This window comes from Macaca fascicularis, chromosome 20 (genome assembly GCF_037993035.2).
Source record: "Macaca fascicularis isolate 582-1 chromosome 20, T2T-MFA8v1.1".
Taxonomy (NCBI): Eukaryota; Metazoa; Chordata; class Mammalia; order Primates; family Cercopithecidae; genus Macaca; species Macaca fascicularis.
Window position 1 is genome coordinate 18,330,768 of NC_088394.1, and position 22,098 is coordinate 18,352,865.

A 22,098-nucleotide genomic window follows, 5' to 3' on the forward strand; every position below is an offset into this window, starting at 1 on the left:
AATGGACTAATGCAGAGCCCTCGTACACTGTTTGTGGGAATGTAAAGTAGTACAACCGTTATGGAAAGCAAACAACAGAATGTTTGGATGGCTCTTTTTTTTTTTTTTCTGAGACAGAGTCTCACTTTGTCACCCAGACGGTAGTGCAATGGCACAATCTCAGCTCACTGCAACCTCCATCTCCTGGGTTCAAGCTATTCTTGTTCCTCAGCCTCCTGAGTAGGTGGGATTATGGGTGTGTGCCACCACGCCCAGCTAATTTTTGTATTTTTAGTAGAGAAGAGGTTTCACCGTGTTGGCCAGGCTGCTCTCAAACTCCTAACCTCAGATGATTCACCCGCCTCGGCCTCCCAAAGTGCTGGGATTACAGGCGTGAGCCACCACATCTGGCCCAGGATGGCTATTTTCAAAGAAGCAAAAGATAACAAATGCTGGCCAAGACATAGAGATCTTTCACTGTAGTTCTGACCAAAAAAAAGGTTGTTATTTGTGTTTTTGTTGTTTTTGTTGTTGTTGTTGTTGTTGTTTTGTTTTGTTTTTTCCCTGAGCAGCCGAGGCAGAGCACACTGGGCCCCGTGCACTGTCCTGTTACCTTCACATTTTGTCTCCACTGACCCCAGGCCCAACCCCTACTAGAGCTGCAGCTGTGCCTGTGCCCAACGTCAACAGACTGAAGAGCAGAAAGAGGGAGTGGACTCTTACCCCATGGCTGGCAGACATTAAGATTTATCTCTAGGCCAGACGCGGTGGCTCACCTCTGTAATCCCAGCACTTTGGGAGACCAAGGCAGGCAGATCACCTGAGGTCAGGAATTCGAGACCAGCCTGGCCAACATGGTGAAACCCCACGTTTACTAAAAGTATTTTTTAAATTAGCCGGGTATGGTGGTGCGTGCCTGTAGTCCCAACTTTTTGGGAGGCTGAGGCAGGAGAATCGCTTGAACCTGGGAGGCGGAGGTTGTAGTGAATGGAGATCGCACTACTGTACTCCAGCCTGGACGACAGAGCAAGACTCTGTCTCGGGTAAAAAAAAAAAAAGATTAATCTGTAGCTTGCAAAGCCAAAGTCTCCCAACTGCCACTGAGAAGCCCCTAATTCATGAACGAGGGTCTTTTAGCTTCCTTCATAGCCAGACAAGGACAGAGGAAACAGAAGACAGGAGACAGATCAACTACCCCAGAGAAGCCAGAAAACGCTCTGCCAGGGAAAATCCCACTTGTAAAAATAAGAGGATTATTTGGCTGTGAAATTTGCTTAATACTTGAATAGAAAACTTACTTTGATTCCCCCGGAAAAACCCAGACATTAAGTAATGTAAATTCCTGTTCAGCCAGGAGCCAAATAAGCAGAAAATATGAATTACTAGAATCCTCCCCAGTGCCAGACCCACATTCTATTTCTCAGGAAAGAAACAAAGGAAAACATTCTCTGACATGGGGATTTTTCTCTAACCAGCGAACAGTCAGAATAGGATGGGGAACTGCCCGCATTTTCCCATCCTCCTTCCTCTCTCTCTCTCTCTCTATACCACGGCCCCTCAGAATCACTCACAGAAGACTAATCATATCCCTGTGTCCTTTTGTGAATCACTCGGATCCTCCAAGGGCGAGCGGAGGAGTGGCTCATGACCCGGCAGTGTCATGAATAAGTGATCAATGCCCCAGGAGGGGGAAGCCATCAAGAAGCAGAGAATGGACTGGGCAAGGTGGCTCATGCCTGTAATCCCAGCACTTTGGGAGGCTGAGGCGAGTGGATCACCTGAGGTCAGGAGTTCAAAACCAGCCTGGCCAACATGGTGAAACCCTGTCTCTACCAAAAATATAAAAATTAGCTGGACGTAGTGGCAGGCACCCGTAATCCCAGCTACTCAGGAGGCTGACGCAGGAGAATCGCTTGAATCCAGGAGGCAGAGGTTGTAGGGAGCCAAGATGGCGCCATTGGACTCCAGCCTGGGTGACAAGAGTGCAACTCCATCTCAAAAAAATAAAATAAAGTAACAAAAAAAAAAAAAGAGAATGGGGTCAGTTCACCCAGCTGCATGTGGAAGCAGGCCAGGGCAGGATGAGGGACAGCTCGAGCAAATTTTACCTTTCACATGGTACAAAAGTGTTTTTATTTGTTCCAAGTAAATATCCAAAAGTTCAACAAATAGTTGCAAAACATGATGTTCCCCACTCTCCTTTAAAAGTGATTGATTAAGGCCAGGCGCGGTGGCTCACACCTGTAATCCCAGCACTTTGGGAGGCTGAGGCGGGCGGATCATGAGGTCAAGAGATCGAGACCATCCTAGCCAACATGGTGAAACCCTATCTCTACTAAAAATACAAAAATTAGCTGGGCATGATGGTGCGCACCTGTAGTCCCAGCTACTTGGGAGACTGAGGCAGGAGGATCGCTTGAACCCAGGAGGCAAAAGTTGCAGTGAGCTGAGATCATGCCACTGCATTCCAAGCTGGGTGACAGAGCAAGACTCCATCTCAAAATAAAAATAAAAATAAATAAAATAAAATAAAATAAGTGACTGATTAGCCAGGTGCAGTGACTCATGTCTGTAATCTCAGCCTTTTGGGAGGCTGAGGCAGGAGGATTACTTGAGTCCAGGAATTTGAGAACAGCTTGGGCAAGATAGTGAGACCTCATCTCTACCAAAAATAAAAATAAATAAATAAAATTAGCTGGGCATGGTGGCACACGCTGTGGTTCCAGCTACACAAGAGGCTGAAGCAGGAGGATCGCTCGAGCTCAGGAGGTGGAGGCTACAGTGAGCTGTGTTCTCACCACTGCCTTCCTGCCTGGGTGACAAAGCAAGAACCTGTCTCAAAAAATTTTTTTTAATTAAAAAAACAGTGGCTGGTTATACAAGTACATGTGATTAAAGTTAGAGTTGGAGAGAGTTCCACCTGTTTGTTTGGGTTCTGATACTGATGGCAAGCTGTTAAGATTTTCTGAACATTGATTCTGTGCCAGACACTGAACTAAACACTTAGCGTGTTCACGCGTTTAATCCTTATGATAAGCCCGTGAAGCCAATGTAGTGACTAAGACAGAAGCCAGGGTTTGAATCTGCCTCCTCCACACACTAGCTGTATGATCAAGTGACTTGACTTCTCTATGCCTCAGTTTCCTCTTCTATAAAATAGGTATACAAATAGTAACCATCTTGACTGGGTGCGGTGGCTCACGCTTGTAATCCCAGCACTTTGGGAGGCTGAGGTGGGTGGATCACGAGGTCAAGAGATCGAGACCATCCTGGCTAACATGGTGAAACCCTGTCTCTACTGAAAATACAAAAATTAGCTGGTATGCGCCTGTAGTCCCAGCTACTCGGGAGGCTGAGGCAGGAGAATTGTTTGAACCTGGGAGGTAGAGGTTGCAGTGAACCCAGATTGCGCCACTGCACTCCAGCCTGGCAACAGAGTGAGACTCCACCTCAAAAAAAAAAAAAAAAAAAATAGTACCCATCCTGTAAAACTGCTATGAAAATTAGATGAGTTATAGGAACAATATCTGGAACACAGTATGTGCCACAGAAGTATGGCATCATCTTTATCATTATCATCATCATCATCATCATCACAGGCGAGATAATTGAAGCTCAAAGGAAAGAAGGCTACGCTATTTCCCCACAGTCCAGTTGACCCTCAGGATCATCCTCAAGCCCCTTCCTCCCTCACATTCTTACTCACACGGTTGCTAGGCTGCATTCTTCAAGTCCCCTCCTTTGGATGCCTTGGGAAGTGGGAACATCACCATTTCGCTCTGCTTTGGAAGCCATCGTGCTAGAAGGATAGCAGATGTGGACCTCCTCTCCCTAGGCACCTACCCACCACCCACCATACAACCTCTTCGCCTGGCACGAGGCACTCCTGGGAGCTCTCTCCTGTTTCCACTTGCCATATTGTGTGCTTTTCGAAGAGGATGCAGACAAGCAACCCCATCCCACAGCAGCCCACAACTTTAACAACAAAAGAGAACTCATCAGGCAGTGGCTTCTCAGTGTCTTTCACCACATCTGGGCACACTAATTCAGAACATATGCCACTCAGTCCCAAAGACATGACTCTTTTTTTTTTCCTTTTTTTTTTTTAACTGTGTGCCTATGCTTACCCAAAGACACTACTGTTATTATTTTTTTTTTTTTTTTGGAGACAGAGTCTCGCTATGTCGACCAGGCTGGACTGCAGTGGCGTGATCTCGGCTCACTGCAAGCTCCAGCTCCACCTCCTGGGTTCACGCCATTCTCCCGGCTCAGCCTCCCAAGTAGCTGGGACTACAGGCGCCTGCCACCACGCCCCGCTAATTTTTGGTATTTTTAGTAGATAGGGGTTTCACCGTGGTCTCCATCTCCTGACCTCGTGATCCTCCCACCTCGGGCTCCCAAAGTGCTGGGATTACAGGCGTGAGCCACCACGCCCGGTCTTTTTTTTTTTTTTTTTTTTTTTGTCTTAAAAAAAAAAAAAAAAAAAAAGACAAAGTCTCGTTCTGTCCCCCAGGCTGGAGTGCAGTGGTGCCATCTTGGCTCGCTGCCGCCTCTTTATCCCTGGGCTGAAGCGATTCTCCTGCCTCAGCCTCTTGAGTAGCTGAGATTACAGGCATGCACCACCACACCTGGCTAATTTTTGTCTTTTGGGGTTTTTAATTTTATTTATTTATTTATTTATTTATTTTTTCTTGAGACAGGGTCTCGCTCTGTCCCCCAGGCCAGAGTGCAATGGCATGATCTCAGCTCACTGCAACCTCTGCCTCCCAGGTTCAAGCGATTCTCCTGCCTCAGCCTCCCAAGTAGCTGGGATTACAGGCATGCACCACCATGCCCGGCTTTTTTTTTTTTTTTTTTTTTTTTTGAGACGGAGTCTCGCTCTGCCGCCCAGGCTGGAGTGCAGTGGCCGGATCTCAGCTCACTGCAAGCTCCGCCCCCCGGGTTCCCGCCATTCTCCTGCCTCAGCCTCCCCAGTAGCTGGGACTACAGGCGCCCGCCACCTCGCCCGGCTAGTTTTTTTTTTGTATTTTTTAGTAGAGACGGGGTTTCACCATGTTAGCCAGGATGGTCTCGATCTCCCGACCTCGTGATCCGCCCGTCTCGGCCTCCCAAAGTGCTGGGATTACAGGCTTGAGCCACGGCGCCCGGCCCGGCTTTTTTTTTTTTTTTTTTTCGCATTTTTAGTAGAGACAGGGTTTCACTATGTTGACCAGGCTAGTCTTGAACTCCTGACCTCAGGTGATCCACCAGCCTCGGCCTCCGAAAAGGCTGGGATTACAGGCGCAAGCCACAGCACCCCACCTAATTTTTGTATTTTTAGTAGAGATACGGTTTCACCATGTTGGCCAGGCTGGTCTCAAACTCCTGACCTCAGGTGATCCACTCGCCTTGGCTTCCCAAAGTGCTGGGATTACAGGTGTGAGCCACCATGCCCAGCAAAGACTGTTCTTAGTGAAGAAAGGAGATAGGAGAAATATATCTGCTAACTGAAGATGATTTTGGTTTGCTCTATACCATTTTTCCCACTCCCACAAACCCCATTACAAGGAGGAAAAAATAAATAAATAAAATTTTGACAGCTAGAAAGACCTTACCCAACATAAAAGCATCGTGGATGCATTTGTTTACTCTAAAACTTTCTTGAAGACCTAGTGTGTGCCAGACACTGTGCCGAGTTCAGGACTACACCTCTGCTGATAGAGCCCTTGTGATACAACAATGACTTCTTGTTCTCTGATGGTTTGCTATTCATGTGATTTGAATTAATAATAGTAATAACTCAACATTTCACTGTCCCACTGCCCCGCTGGCTCTCAAGGTTCTACGACTTCTGCAAAGTGCCCTCTCTTTAGGACTTTGTCCATGGTTTCCTTCAGCTCTTTATTTAAGACAGTCGATTTAAACTCATTGTTGGCTGGGCATGGTGGCTCAAGCCTGCAATCCAAGCACTTTGGGAGGCTGAGGCAGGCAGATCACTTGAGGTCAGGAGTTCAAGACCAACCTGGCCAATATGGTGAAACCCTGTCTCCACTAGAAATACAAAAATTAGCTGGGCATGGTGGTGGGCGTCTGTAATCCCAGTTACTTGGGAGGCTGAGGCACGAGAATCACCTGAACCTGGGAGACAGAGGTTGCAGTGAGCTGAGATTACAGCACTGCACACCAGCCTGGGTGATAGACTCCATCTCAAAAAAAAAAAAAAAAAAAAAAAAAAGTAATTGTCTAGCCTGGCATTGTGGTGCATACTTGTAGTTCTAGCTACTCAGGAGGCTGAAGCAGGAGACTCACTTGAGCCCAGGAGGTAGAGGCTGCAGTGAGCTATGGAGCTATGGCTGCATCACTGCACTCCAGCCTGAGTGACAGAGGGAGACCCTATCTCTCTAAAAAAAAATTAAATAACTAAAGTGTTTAAAAAGTCATTGCTGGGCTGGGCACAGTGGCTCACGCCTCTAATCCCAGTACTTTGGGAGGCTAAGGTGGGTGGATCACGACGTCAGGAGTTTGAGACCAGCCTGACCAACATGATGATACCCCGTCTCTACTAAAAATACAAAAATTAGCTGGGTGTGGTGGCACACGCCTATAATCCCAGCTACTCAGGAGGCTGAGGCAGGAGAATCGCTTCAACCCCAGAGGCGGAGCTTGCAGTAAGCCAAGATCATGCCACTGCACTCCAGCCTGGACGACAGAGCGGGACTCCATCTCAAAAAAAAAAAAAAAAAAAAAAAAAAGGTCATTGCTAGTAAGACCAATACCTGGGCTACCACAAGGACAGTCTTTTTGCCACAAATGAGTGGAACTTTATTATTTCTTTGCATGCCGTGAGGGGTTTTGTTGACATTTTCAATTTATGGCAACATTGAAAATCAGATTCTCCTCCTTCCCCAGGGTCTGCTGTTGCTATCGTGGGTTGCTGTGGTTTGCTTGTTTGGTAAATTTTCCAAACTATTTTTGTAAAGTCTGTATTCTTTGCCAGTAAAGTTTCTGTTCTTTTTGCTTGTCAGTCAGTTGGTCTTTTGAGAGCTACCTAAAATGGCTGAAGCCAACACATGGGAAAAGAAGGGAAGGGAAGGGGAGGGGAGGGGAGGGGAGGGGAGGGAAGGGGAGGGGAGGGGAGAAGGCAGGCAAGAAGGCAGGCAGAAAACACTATCCTTATCTTTGCAAATTGGATCTGTTTGGGGCACTCTCTCAACGCTTAACCAGGCCATTTATACTCTGCCTTAGCCTTCACTTCCTGCTTGCACAGAGACCGAAGGCCAGCAAGAGATGAAAGCCTAGGGTCTTCTTAGGCCTTTTGTTTGTTTTTGTTTTATTTTGTTTTGTTTTGAGACAGAGTGTCTCACTCTGTCGCCCAGGCTGGAGTGCAGTGGCACAATCTCAGCTCACTGTAACCTCTGCCTCCCAGGTAAAGTGATTCTTCTGTCTCAGCCTCCCAAGTAGCTGGGATTACAGGTGTGTGCCACCACGCCCAGCTAACTTTCTTGTATTTTTAGTAAGGGCAGGATTTCACCATGTTGGTCAGGTTGATCTCGAACTCCTGACCTCAGGTGATCCAACTCCCTTGGCCTCACAAAGTTTCTTAGGCCTTTTCTGCGCATGCAACTGACTACGGGCCTGCACACAGCTTTCTTGATTTCCTCGTTTATGTGGAAGCTTTTAAAAGCCTCTACAGACACACATCTCTTTTTCCAAACTTTTCCTTCCCAGGCTGCCTGGTCTATCTATTGCTTGTCCCAAGTGTTGTCCCCTGCCCCAGGGTATTTAGGCCAGTACCTATGTCTTTGAATGCTTTTGTCTAAAGCCACCCGGGAAGCCACCCCAGCCCTGAAAATGTCCTGGGTAAAAAGCTCAGAAGCCTTTCTGCTAGTCCTTGGGGAAGTCATCAGACAGACAGGTGAAGACCTACAACCACAATCCTTTTTTTTTTTTTTTTTTTTGAGACGGAGTCACTCTGTCACCAGGGCTGGAGTTCAGTGGTGCAATCCTGGCTCACTGCAACCTCCGCCTCCCGGGTTCAAGCGATTCTCCTGCTTCAGTCTCCCGAGTAGCTGTGATTACAGGCACCCACCACCATGCCCAGCTAATTTTTTGTATTTTTAGTAGAGATGGGGTTTCACCATGTTGGCCAGGCTGGTCTCAAACTCCTGACCTCGTGATTTGCCCGCCTTGGCCTCTCAAAGTGCTGGGATTACAGGTGTGAGCCACTGCACCCAGCCTACAACCACAATTCTTTGACAGTAAATTCTGTGTACTCCCCCATGCTAGCAACCAGCTCCAAAAGTGCAGGCTGATATCCTCATGGTCCCTGCTGATCTGGAGTTGGGGGGATGTTATGTGGACAAGCAAAAATGCCATCAATCACACTCTCTTACTGCAAAGCAGAGCTTTCTTTTTTGAGATGGACTTTCGCTTTCGCCCAGGTTGGAGTGAAGTGGCGCTATCTTGGCTCACTGCAACCTCTGCCTCCCGGGTTCAAGGGATTCTCCTGCCTCAGCCTCCTGAGTAGCTGGGATTACAGGCACATGTGCCATCATGCCCGGCTAATTTTTGTATTTTTAGTAGAGTCGGGGTTTCACCATGTCGGCCAGGCTGGTCTTGAACTCCTGACCTCAGGTGATTCACCCGCCTTGGCCTCCTAAAGTGCTGGGATTACAGGCATGAGCCACCGCGCCCAGCCTCAGAGCTTTCTTTCTCCAAATCTTCCCTTGGGAGTTAAGTTTGTTTACCTTTTAAAAAACGAGAAGGGCCGGGCGCGGTGGCTCAAGCCTGTAATCCCAGCACTTTGGGAGGCCGAGACGGGCGGATCACGAGGTCAGGAGATCGAGACCATCCTGGCTAACACGGTGAAACCCCGTCTCTACTAAAACATACAAAAAAAACTAGCCAGGCGTGGTGGCGGGCGCCTGTAGTCCCAGCTACTCGGGAGGCTGAGGCAGGAGAATGGCGTGAAGCCAGGAGGCGGAGCTTGCAGTGAGCTGAGATCCGGCCACTACACTCCAGCCTGGGCTACAGAGCGAGACTCTGTCTCAAAAAAATAAATGAATAAAAATAAAAAACGAGAAGGCTGGGTGCTGTGGCTCAAGTCTGTAATCCCAGCACTTTGGGAAGGAGGCTGAGGCTGGTGAATTGCTCTAGCTCAGGAGTTCAAGACCAGCCTGGGCAACATAGTAAAACCCTGTCTCTACAAGAAATCCAAAAATTAGCCTGGCGTGGTGGCTTGCGCCCACGATCCCACCTACTCTGAGGCTGACGTGGGAGGTCAAGGCTGCAGTGAGCTGAGATTGCACCATGGCACTCCAGTCTGAGGGATAGCGTGAGACCCCATCTCAAAACAAATGAAATATAACAAAAAGGGTCTAGACCCCAGAGTACTTCAGACCTTGATTCTGACAGTTTTTGCCACCTCATTAGTTGTGTTGGGAGCCTTGTAATTCCCTGCTCCACCATTTTGGGCCGCACAGTACCCTTAAAGTACTCCTGTCTCTGGGAAAATTCCTACATTGTGAGTCTATAGATCCCCTAGGTGGAGGTCAGGACTTGTTTTCCCCATCTCCCTTGCAGCTAGTAACCCCCTCAGTTCCTAGGAAGATGGGCTCTCCATCTCACAAATATGTTATTTTTTTAAATGGATTTTTCTGAGACAGAGTTTTGCTCTTATTGCCCAGGCTGGAGTGTGTACAGTGGCACCATCTCGGCTCACTGCAACCTCCGCCTCCTGGCTTCAAGCAATTCTCCTGCCTCAGCCTCCCGAGTAGCTGGGATTACAGGTGTGCGCCACCAGGTCCAGCAAATTTTTGTATTTTTAATAGAGACAGGGTTTCACCCTGTATGTTGGCCAGGTGGTCTCAAACTCCTGACCTCAGGTGATCCACCTGCCTTGGCCTCCCAAACTGCTGAGATTACAGGCATGAGCCACCGCACCTGGTCAAGATTTTTTTTTCTTTTTTTGAGACACTATCTGTCTGTCACCCAGGCTAGAGTGCAGTGGCACAAACATGACTCACTACAGCCTTGATCCCCTAGGCTCAAGCAGTCCTACCACCTCAGCCTCCTGAGTAGCTGGGACTCATGCCACCACACCCAGCTAATTTTTTTTTTTGTAGAGACAGTTACCCAGGCTGATCTCAAACTCTGGGCTCAAGTGATGCTCCCACCTCAGCCTCCCACAGTGCTGGGATTACAGGTGTTAGCCACCACTCCCAGCTCTTAAAAACAAATTTACTCCTGACCACGAAGGTGTTCCTGTCCACTCAGGATCTTATGTTCAATACTGGCTCAGCACAGTCTGCAGCCCTAAACATCCACTTCATAACCAACAGTGCTCAGGTCCCAAAGAATGTCTCATTTCTGCGAGTGCCGTGGCTCACGCCTGTAATCCCAGCACTTTGGGAGGCCGAGGCGGGGAGATCACCTGAGGTTGGAAGTGACATTTCACTTGGCTCTTGGGAATATCTTTGGAGAGAAAAAGGCATTCCAGGTGGGATGAACCGGGAGTGAAGGCTGAAGTGCAGCATGTATGGAGCCCTCTGAGGATTCGGGATTGGCAAGTATGTCTTAGGCAACAACGGATTCAACTGAAAAGCCAAGTGAGATTCAGAGTTGAGGTCTCCCAGAGCTTGCTTTCTCCCTGGCCAGGAGCTGAAAGTGAACTTCCTAGCCTGGGGTGAAGCTGTCTTCTCAGGTGTTGGTCCAGACCTAGATTCAAACTCTGCCTTGCCCAGAGACCTGTGTGCTCTTTCACCTGTCACTTCTGACCCTGAGGTGAGACAATAGCCTCTAAGCGAGGACACTTGACATGCACCAGTATAGATGTGTTGCTGAATGCAGAGGTACTTGGCAGTGGTTCCTTGGTCTTTTGAATGACAAATTTCTTTCAACCTCTGGTCAAAGGCTCTATGGAGTGTCTCCATAAAAATGCCTAGGTGTTAAGTTTTGCATGCATTTTCAGATAGTGCAGTATATTCCTGATACCTGCGGCTCTGAGGCTGAGAACTGCATAGGTGCTGAGATCCCTTTTACTATGACCCAAAACCATCTAGGCGGGAATGGGTGATCCAGATGCTATCACCCTCTTCCCACTCCGGGGCCTCTGCCTGGCAGCGGCAGCGTGCTGGGAGGAAGCTGGGATCACCCCACACAAATACTTGGCTCTGAGCCAAGACATCCTGCCGGCAGGAACCTAGATTGTCTTCAGACCTTCAAACCCTAGGGTCTAGTCCCACACCAAGCAGCCCTGGGTCACAAAGTCACTTACAGGATCTGAGGAACAGGGGGTAAGGCCATCTGCTTCCTTGCCATGTTGTTAAATCCATCAACCACACCACCCCTATCGTATTTCTCCCACTCCTGACCACTTCAAAGGACATAGGATCCCCACAAAATGGTGACAACAAATGGAGCCATTTTCATATCCTAAGTGTCCAGAAAGAAATCGACTATTCACTCAATCAACATGTAAGTGACTGAGGCATCCCTACACGCCAAACTAAGTTTTCCCAAAGGCCCAGGCTTAGAACTGATTCTGGCCCTGAGTCTGGAATCACAGGGAACACACAATATGAACTATCTGCCAAAAGGGCAGACATGAAAGTAGACACGACCCTCCTCTTCTAAGCTCTCATGCGCCTCTCAGAACCTGAAGCCTAACACGTGAAATGTGGCAAACAGCCAGGCACGGTGGCGGGCGCCTGTATTCCCAAATCCGCAAGAGGCTGAGTGGGGAGGACTGCTTGGGGCGAATAGCCACTGCACTCCAGCCTGGGCACCCAAGTGAAACCCTCTCTTTTTTCTTGAGACGGAGTTTTGCTCGTTACCCAGGCTGGAGTGCAATGGCACGATCTCAGCTCACTGCAACCTCCGCCTCCTGGGAGGCTGCAGGCTAGGGACCAGAGACACAATGGTTAAACAAGTCACAGCCCTGTGATCCTAGAGATTACAACCCTGGCATAAGAAAATCCTTCTGGACTCACTGTCCCCAGGCCTGTGACTATCACGTGCCAAGTACGCTTTACACAATTTCATTTTTCCCTCAACTCGGGGATGGGTTTTGCATCATTCCCATTACAGATAAGGATGTTGAGGCTACTGAGTGGAAGAGAAAACCTGAGTTCTGGTGCTGGACTTCAAAACTCATGTGAATTACTCACAGCCTCCCAAACATCAGAGGCCCCAAACACGCCTCTCAACTCACTTCTCACAAATAGGGGCCTTATCTGCCCCATCTCTAGGGCCCTTCTGTAACATTTGTAGCTATTTCCCACATATTACAAAGGTAGGCCCTCCTTTCAGGAAGTTCATCCTCGCCCCTTCCTAAGGTAGCTTCTCTCCCCGCTTGGCACACCACCTGGGTAGCCAAGGGCAGAGCAGAGACTGGGGGACACGCCCCAGTACCGGGTCAGCACCAACTACCCCGTCAGTGATCACCAGTGCCCACCACACTTCAATGGGCACCTCCAAGTGGCACCGGATCCTCTTGGAACAATTCCTAAGGCCGGGCGTGGTGGCTCACACCTGTAATCCCAGCACTTTGGGAGGCCGAGGCGGGCAGATCACTTGAGATCAGGAGTTCGAGACCAGCCTGGCCAACATGGTGAAACCCGTCTCTACTAAAAACACAAAAATTAACCAGACATGGTGGCGCACACCTATAATCTCAGCTACTCGGGAGGCTGAGGCACAAGAACTACTTGAACCTGGGAAGCGGAGGTTGCAGTGAGTCAAGATCATGCAATGCACTCCAGCCTGTGTGACAGAGCGTCTTAAAAAAAAAAAAAAAAAAAAAAAATCCCATCAAGTATTTCTTACAGTGGTCAGTGACAAAAGCAAGATCTAAAATCCTATCTACAGAATAATCCTAGCCAGGCAAAATAAACTCATTAAAAACTAACAGAAAATACTGAAATATAGGCCAGGTGTGGTGGCTCATGGCTGTAATCCCAGCACCTTGGGAGGCCGAGGTGGGCTGATCGCGTGAGGCCAAGAGTTCAAGACCAGCCTGGGCAACACGGCGCAACCCCGTCTCTATTAAAATATAAAAATTAGCCAGGTGTGACGACACACATCTGTAATTCCAGGCTTCTCAGGCGGCTGAGAGAGGACAATTACTTGAACCCGGGAGGTGAAGACTGCAGTGAGCCAAGATTGCACCACTGCACTCCTCCTGAGCAAGAGTGAGACTCTGTCTCAAAAAAAAAAAATGAAATGTAACTAAAATATTTAGTGTCAAATACCTGGTTTTGGTAGACAGCAGGGGTGACTGTTTTCTTATGCATATTGGTTTCATAAGAACTTTTTCCCTTGGCTGTATTAGTCACTTCAGGGAATCGCATTCACCAATAAACGAAGCAACGGCATGCTGCCGCAGACACTCCGGCTACACTGCTGTGAAGGCTCAAAACGACCAAGTGGAAGCACCAGAGTCCATGAGGCATTTTATTTGTAAATGTATGTATTACATCCCTAGAAAAAGAATCCCAGGATTTTCCCTCCTGTGTGTTTTCGTCTTGCTTCTTCATGGTCCATGATGCCAGCTGAGGTTGTCAGTACAATGAAACTATGGAGTGGAAAAAGAAAATGCTGGTAAGTTTAATAGTTCAACATAGTGCCTTCTAGTGCAGAAAAGCATCAACACTCATTAGTGGTTAAGGGTGCTTTCCTGTGGAGCACACAGGAACTGACAGTGCCACTGCTGGTGCCTCATGTAGCATATGAGCATGACTCCTGCAACCAACAGAGCCAAATCCAGAGAGCGGAGCCACACAATCACAGAGCCCTGATATCTGCCTCACACAGCCCTGACTTCTGCCTACACCACGAAACAAACTTGACTGAAAACAAAGGCATCTAGGAACTCCCTTAACTTCAAATGTCACTTTCTGCTCTCAGGTAAGGAGACTTGAAAGTATTCACATAAACTTGAGTTTGAATTGTGTTTCTGCGATGCACCGTATAACTATTACATGGAGACATGTTCATGTGTACAGTGAGTGGCTGCTTCATTAGCTACTGTGGGGATCACTGTAACAAGCATACAGTATGCAAATGTGCGGCATTAAAATCAGTTATCGTAATTACAAAGAGAAATGATTTTCGTAAGAGAATGCTGTACGTGTAATACAGCAACCATGAAGTGAGAATACATTCAACCAAGGCACCAGACGCGTAATTTGGAGGATATAAATTCTTAACCACAAAGATACACATTTACTGTGTCAGCTCATAAAGCGTTTTACCAAAATTAAATCAGGTGATAAACAGAGGACTATTACCACTTTTACAGATGAAGAAATCAAGGCTATGACTTGCCCAGATCTCATGGCTTTAAAGCAGAAAAACAAGGATTTGAACTCAGACAGGCTCTTAAGGACAAAGATTCCCAAACGAAGTTTTCCCAAAGGCCAAGGCTTAGAACTGATTCTGGCCGAGTCTGGGATCACAGGGAACACACAATATGAACTATCTGCCAAAAGGGCAGACATGAAACACAACCCTCCTCTTCCGCCAGTCTAAGCTCTCACGCGCCTCTCAGAACCTGAAGCCTAACACGTGAAATGTGGCAAAGAGCCAGGCACGGTGGCGGGCGCCTGTATTCCCAAATCCATAAGGGGCGGAGTGGGGAGGACTGCTTGGGGCCAGGAAGCCAAGGCTGTAGTGTGTTATGACCACACTTGTGAATAGCCACTGCACTCCAGCCTGGGCACCGAAGTGAAACCCTGTCCCTCTCTCTTTTTTCTTGAGACAGAATTTCGCTCTTATTGCCCAGGCTGGAGTGCAGTGGCATGATCTCAGCTCACTGCAATGTCCGCCTCCTGGGTTCAAGCAATTCTCCTGCCTCAGGCTCCCGAGTAGCTGGGATCACAGGCGTGAGCCACCAGGCCTGGCTAATTTTGTATTTTAGGTAGAGACGGGGTTTCTCCATGTTGGTCAGGCTGGTCTCGAACTCCCAACCTCAGGTGATCCGCCCGCCTTGGCCTCCCAAAGTGCTAGGATCACAGGTGTGAGCCACTGCGCCTGACCAACCCTGTCTCTATTTAAAGAGAAAAAAAAGAAATACGGGTAACACTTGAGGTAATTATTAGGTCAAAATGGTTGAGAGTAGACAAATTACCACTGCTTTGCTTTAAAAAGGAAAACAACAACAAAAAAAAAAACACCTCAAGTCAAACTCCACCACAGCAATTCTTAAGCATTAACTTCTTTTAATTAAGGAAAGGCCAACTTACCCAAACTGGCGGGATGGAAGCAGGTTATTCTGCCATTTTTCTAGATCTTTGAGTTGCACATCAAATCTGGGGCTGATCACTCCACACTATAAAATAACAACAACAAAAACAAAAAAAGTCTTCACTTTACCAATGAAGAGAAAAACTGAGTAACTCAAGCTGACATTGATAAACGAACAGTCCTCCAAACCAACCAAACCAGCATTCAGATGGGTACCTATTCTGTGCACAATTCTTGACATACTTTTCAAAAAATACACTTAAGTAAGACTATGCCCGCCTACGAGGCCCACCACGTGCCTAGAAGAAAAAGCAAAGACATGAAAAGAAATGGCACAAGGCAATACATGGCAGTGTCCAGCCACTGGCGTGCTCCCTGTTGGCTAGAGAACTGTCCAGAATGATCAGATTTTACATAGCCAAGAGATCAAGTCTTGACAAGAGAGACTATAGCCAACCCTTTCTTATATAGTAAGACTGAAATAAAATCGTAGGGTCTCAAATCCTGAAGCTCATAAGCTAAAAACTACAAATTATTAGAATATCTAAGGAACACGCTGCACCAGCAGCGAACTAAGAACACTGCTCCCACCAATGAAGTACCATTACATATTTCCAAGAAACAATGTCCTACATCCCCAGGCAAATTTTTCCAAATGAATGTGACAGAATGATGGAAGGCAGAAAGAGCAAAGGGCTTGCAATTATCTCATCTCGTGGCTACCAGGACACGGCAACAATGATCCTCCCAAGTACGAGCTCACCAAGGGCTGTCATCCCTCAACTACATGCCAGCCCTAAAACACTACTGAAGAAAGTCCACCAACTGATGTCCACTAACTGAAGACCCTCTGCTCACAAAATCTGCTCTAAAATCACAGGCACACTTGACAAACACTTCCAAAAGCAGAGACTGACCCACAGAAACTGAAAATGGGCTTGTCAGAAAGGCCTAACTGCATTACGCTCAGGAAGCCTGCTTAAGTTCTCCTACTATTACCCCATCAGCTATGCTGTGACTTGACTAACAACGCCAATCTCACAGCAGATGAAAGAAATGCAGGGACAGAAATATGGGGAAACTAGTTTAGTCCAAGCAAACTGTAGTGAAAGATCTTCCCCAAAGTCTGCCGCACTCTGCATCCAAGTTTTTATGTTGATTCCAGCAGCAAAAATCCTTCTCACTGTGGTAGAATTAAAACAGCATACCCTCTCCCAACTAAGAAGAATCCTAAGAGGATGTGATCAAGCCCAGAATGTTAATCAGTCTAGTCTTTACACACTATCTTACTTCCAAGCTCAATTTCCACGCTAAGGGTAGGTCAATGTCTTGCATGAAAGTGATGGAGGGGGACATTCTCTTATAAATGGGGAGAAATGAAATTCCAAGAAACCAAAAATTGTTTACTTTGCAGAAAGTCACAGAGCAGGCCAGGCGCTGTGGATCACCTGAGGTCAGGAGTTCCAGACCAGCCTGGCCAACATGGCAAATCCCCGTCTTTACTAAAGATACAAAAATTAGCCCGGCATGGTGCCACGCACCTGTAATCCCAGCTACTAGGGAGGCTGAGGTAGGAGAATCGCTTGAACCTGGGAGATGGAGGTTGCAGTGGCCAAGATGGTGCCACTGCACTCCAGCCTGGGTGAGAGTGAGACTCCGTCTCAAAAAAAGGGCACAGAGCAGCAGGGCCTGCATGTCAACTGTTATAGGCTAGAATTTTTCAAAGTAGCACACAACAGAACAAGGGTGCCATAAATAAGTTCCATTTACAGAATGCTCTGTTCAAACTTATTTCTCGGCTGGGCCCAGTGACTCACGCCTGCAATCCTGGCACTCTGGGAGGCTGAGGTGGGAGGATCACGTGAGCCCAGAAGTTTAAGACAAATCTAAGCAACATAGCGAGATCCCACCTCTACAAAAAAGTTTTAAAAAAATTAGCAGTCACAGTGGCATGCACCAGTATTCCCAGCTACTCAGGAGGCTGAGGTGGGAGGATGGCTTGAGCTAAGGAAGCTGCAGTGAGCCAAGATGGTGCCACTGCACTTCAGCCTAGGCCAGAGCAAGAATATCTCAAAGGAAATATAAATAAAAATAAATAAATCCTACTTTGAGGTGGGGTTCTAACGGCTACATACAACTAAAACACAACATGACATACTGAAAATTACTCTTGCAAGTTCTTTAAATCTTATGGAGTCTTGCCCTGACACCCAGGCTGGAGTGCAGTGGTGCGATATCCAGCACACTATAACCTCTGCCTGCCAGGTTCAAGCAATTCTCCTGCCTCAGCCTCCCAAGTAGCTGGGATTACAGGTGCCCGCCACTGCACCTGGCTAGTTCTTGTATTTTTAGTAGAGACGAGGTTTCACCATGTTGGCCAGGCTGGTCTCAAACTCCTGACCTCGCGATCCACCTGCCTCAGCCTCCCAAAGTGCTGGGATTACGGGCGTGAGCCACCACACCCAGCCAGTTCTTCAAATCTTTAATAAATACTTCAGCAACTCACTTTCTGGGTCTCTTTCCCCTCATCTGTTGCAGTAGACACAGGGGTGTCCAAGGGAGGGAATACAGACATGGGCTCTTAGTTTCTGTTTCTAGTTGGGCCAGTAAGGCCACTCTTCATCCCTCTTTTCCATTTATCACTAGAGACAGAAACTAAATACCATGGTTTCAGGCTGCTAAAAGTCTAAAACAAAACAACAAAATTAGGCAGGCTGGACAAGCTTGGACTAGAGGATCTGCCTCTTTGCAAATCTGAAAGCTACAAACCTGATAGGAAGCACAGTGGACACCTCAACTAGCTTAACACCTGCCCCCAAAACACACACAATCACTTAAACCACAAAATCAGTTTTACTTGGTTAAGGTGTTGACAAGTCAAACTGAAAAGCGACATAGACCCCAAAGACCTATGCCAGCAAAAACAGAAAAAGTATTAATATTGCTATTTAGAAAGCCCCATTTACTCAAAGATTCCATCCAAAAAACCCAACACATCACTGAGAGGAAGGACACAGCTTCTTGGACAAAAGGCTCAGTGGCCTTGAGCCACCCAAGTTCAAGCCAGTGAGGCGGGTAGTGTTAACATCCAATATTTAAACACCCGTACCGCCACTGGTTTCACCCCCCATCTCCCCTGAGACAGCTTATACCCCATACAAACACTAGGTCAACTGACATAATTCTAGCACAATCAACCCAGGAGAACAAATGAAGTTATATGTGTCAATATTTAAATCTTTTTAAAGTAACTGGATAAAGCAAGTATGGCACCACTACTCAGTATTTCCAAAGGCAATTACAACATCTAACGCCACATTACAAAATTCTTAAAGCTTTGAAATGTGTATATCACTCATTCTTACCTTGTTTAGCCTGCCTGTAAGGTTCACAACAATTTTCCCAGCTCTGTGATCATCAATGATTTCAAATTCGCCAATGTAACCTACAAAAGATAACTGACTGGATTAAATAAAAGACATCAACTTGAGAGCTAAACCTCTGTGCTCCAGCCTACCCAATTCTTCAGTCTCCCATCATCACCTCAGTGACTGCTTCTCCAAGAAGTTGGGGGGAAGACAGTTGATCTGTATCAGAACTAATTTTTACAACCTAACACGTAAGATTTAGGAGACAATACCCAAAACAATCCACCTTGCAATTCTGAAAGAAATTATTTTCCCCTTGACCCTTCCTTCACTGCTTCCCACTCCCAAAGGCTACCTTGTGCCAAAGAAGTGCAATAATCCAATCTTTTCTCTCAAGGGGCTCTGAGAAGATCTCAAGAGTCCTTTCGGGTTTGTTTTTTTTTTTTTTGAGATGGAGTCTTGTGCTGTCGCCCAGGCTGGAGTGCAGTGGCCGATCTCAGCTCATTGCAGCCTCCACCTCCCGGGTTCAACCAATTCTCCCTGCCTCAGTCTCCCGAAGAGCTGGGATTTTTTTTTTTAGTAGAGACGGGGTTTTGCCATGTTGGCCAGGCTGGTCTCGAAATGAGCTCAGGAGTCCTTTCAATGACTTGGTTTCATTTAGCTCCCAAATACCTAGCAGAGCTCCTTCTTCCAGCAGTCCTACTCTAAGTGACTCTTTAGAAGTTTCAGACTATCCCCTCCTCCACAGCCCACAAGTCAATTGCATTCGTTCTCAGGTATGACAGACATACTTCGGTCCCCCCTAATTAATTTCTACAGGACTCATTTCTTAAAGAGTCTCACATCAAAACAAAAACACAGCGGCAGCAGACTTACCATGCTTCATCATCACAGTGAGAAACCGGACGATGACTTTGGAGCACGGCCTAATAAGCACCTGGCGTTTGCCTCTCTTTTCGGCATTGTTGATGCTCTTGAGAGCATCAGCCAGGACATTCATGCGCACCATTGTGGCTGTTCAGGGAAGACAAAACAGGAGCTTTTACTGGCATTGCCAACAGCAACAGACACTCACCAACCAACACACTTCGGAAGTATCCTTTTCTTTCTGGCCCCACCTTGGCGAAGTTCTCTTAAGTCTGAGAAGGCTGCTTCTCCATTTCCCACCACCCAGGAAAATTCCTATTTACTACGGTTGTTGTAAACAGGTTATCGGGACGTCAGTCTGCACATTTTTAAATTCACTCATTCACTAACCACTCTTCTTTGAATCATGCCACACTCCAACGTCTGGAGGTAATGAAATGTGGGACAAAATCCACTTGACACAAGAAAACGACAGAACTAGCAGAAACTGGCAGCTACCGAAACGAAAACATAGGCTATAGTCGATCAGTGATTCAGAACAGAAGCAGAGTATCATCGGCAACATTTTCCAAATTGCTGAAAATCAGCAGATTCTGTACTATTAACATTGCACTTTAGAACAGTTCACTCTCACCTACCATGAACACATCAATTAAACTAAACATCCATCTTTGTACCATTTAAAATTGCGTCCAACAGCAAGTGCCACAGTGGCAAACAAACATTTTACATACTGTCAGACTGGACAGTATGTCCAGGCTCTTCTAATGGGCACGGACGGCACAATACACTGAAGTTCTGAAAGCCCTTAAGTATGGAGACCAAAGTGCCAATAGTAAAGAGTAAAACTTAAATCTCTCCCCTTAAGTTCAAAAGTGTCTAAAGAAAAACTCCGCGGCCCAGAAGATCCAAATTGGCACCCAGCAAACTGCCAACCCCGGCACGATGCAGCTTTTACCTGCCGGGTGGCCTCAGCCTCCCAACCTCCCAGCGCGGCCCCAGCTACGAGAAGCTGCACCGCCCACCAGCCCCGATGCTGCCCGCCGCCCGGGGCCAAGGCGCAGCCTCAGCACTACAGGGAGATTCAGACGCTGTGGCCCGAACCGAGTTACTGCCTAGCTAGGCAGTCGAAGGTTCCGGCTCCCGCCAGCGCTGCGGCCTGCACCCCATGCACCGGGATCCCCGGAGTGCACAGTCTGGGGCGCCCGGGCATGGCTCTCCTCTATGCTTGTCCAGGAACCGGCAAGGCCAGGATCCTCCGCCAAGGAGGGGTCCAGCCTCCTCGCAGGACACTGAGACCGAACCTTAGATTGCAGGATTGCGCCGATGGCAGACGGATGAAATTGGAGCTCTCAGAGAGTGCTACTCACCGGCGCGGAAAGATGGCGGAAAGGGAACGGGAGGGGAGAGCGCACGGAGTTATGGGAAGTGGGAGAACTATCGCGAGACTTTCAAAGGACCGGCAAAAACAGGGACCGCCTGGGAGGAGGAGAAGGGGAAGGGAAAGGCGGAGCCTCCTCAGGGGTTGGCAGTTGAGAGTCGATGGAATCGACCTTCCTCGGTGCGGCCTGGGAGAGGCAAAGTGAGCAGTTCATTGGAGGTTCGTCTACTTTTTTTTTTTTTTTTTTGAGACGGAATTTCGCTCCTGTAGCCCAAGCTGGAGTGCAGTGGCGTGATCTCGGCTCACTGCAACCTCCGACTCCCGGGTTCAAGTGATTTCTCCTGCCTCAGCCTCCTGAGTAGCTGGGACTACAGGCGCGCGCCACCACGCCCGGCTAATTTTTGTATTTTTAATAGAGATGGGGTTTCCCCATTTTGGCGAAGGTGTTCTTGATCTCCTGACCTTGCAGTCCGCCCACCTCGGCCTCCGAAGGTGCTGGGATTACAGGCGGGAGCCACCGCTTGGGCCTTAATTTTTATTTTATTTTACTTTTGATACAGAGTCTCGCTCTGTCACCCAGGCTGGAGTCCAGTGGCGCGATCTTGGCGCACTGCAGCCTCTGCCTCCCGGGTTCAAGCGATTCTCCTGCTTCAGCCTCATGAGTAGCTGGGATTACAGGCACACGCCATCACACCCGGCTAATTTTTGTATTTTTAGTAGACAGGGGGCTTCACCACGTTGGCCAGGCTGGTCTCGAACTCCTGACATCAAGTGATCTGCCCACCTCAGCCTACCAAGGTGCTGGGATTACAGGCGTGAGCCACCACACCTGGCTGAAATATTTTTTTAATTAAAAAATAAGTAAAGCTCAGACAAAAGTCACCCAACAATTGTTTACTGAGCACTCTTGTACCAGACACTAGCAAGGCCCTGGGGTACGAGGTGCCTACACAGGAACCATTTAGCCAGTTCTGTCCCTGCCGGTGCTTCCAGCTTCGTCCTCTCTCATATGTCATAGTTGGCCCCTGCTCGTTCATTGCATTTCCTCTTCCCTCTAGCATGCTGCCTGGAATATTTGGTAAATAAATAAACTTAAACCTTTTATTTTTGTTCTTCTTTAAAATTTTTCATAGACAGGGTCCTGCTCTGTTGCCCAGGCTAGAGTGCAGGGGTACACTCAGCTCAATGCAACCTCAAACTCATGGACTCCAGTGAACCTCCTGCCCAGGTCTCCCAAAGTGGTGGAATTTCTTAAACAGTACCTTATAGACACGTAAGGAC

At 47.7% G+C, this 22,098-nt stretch overlaps 1 protein-coding gene across 3 annotated transcripts; it reads right to left on the reverse strand.

Moving 5' to 3' along the window:
• Positions 1-13,383: 13,383 nt before the first annotated feature.
• On the reverse strand, positions 13,384-20,837 carry RPS15A (ribosomal protein S15a). 3 transcript variants are annotated; one of them, XM_045381634.3, is made up of 5 exons: positions 20,807-20,837; positions 19,446-19,583; positions 18,567-18,646; positions 15,201-15,286; positions 13,384-13,531 (listed from the first exon to the last, which is right to left on the reverse strand). In XM_045381634.3, exons 2-5 carry the CDS (start codon positions 19,576-19,578, stop codon positions 13,438-13,440), a joined length of 393 nt encoding a protein of 130 aa, XP_045237569.1. In that variant the 5' UTR covers positions 19,579-19,583; positions 20,807-20,837; the 3' UTR covers positions 13,384-13,437. The 3 variants fall into 3 exon arrangements, with proteins under 3 accessions (XP_045237569.1, XP_005591401.1, XP_005591402.1); XM_005591344.5 differs by having other exon boundaries at positions 20,741-20,837; XM_005591345.5 differs by lacking the exon at positions 20,807-20,837 and adding an exon at positions 20,395-20,442.
• Between the last annotated feature and the right edge of the window lie 1,261 nt (positions 20,838-22,098).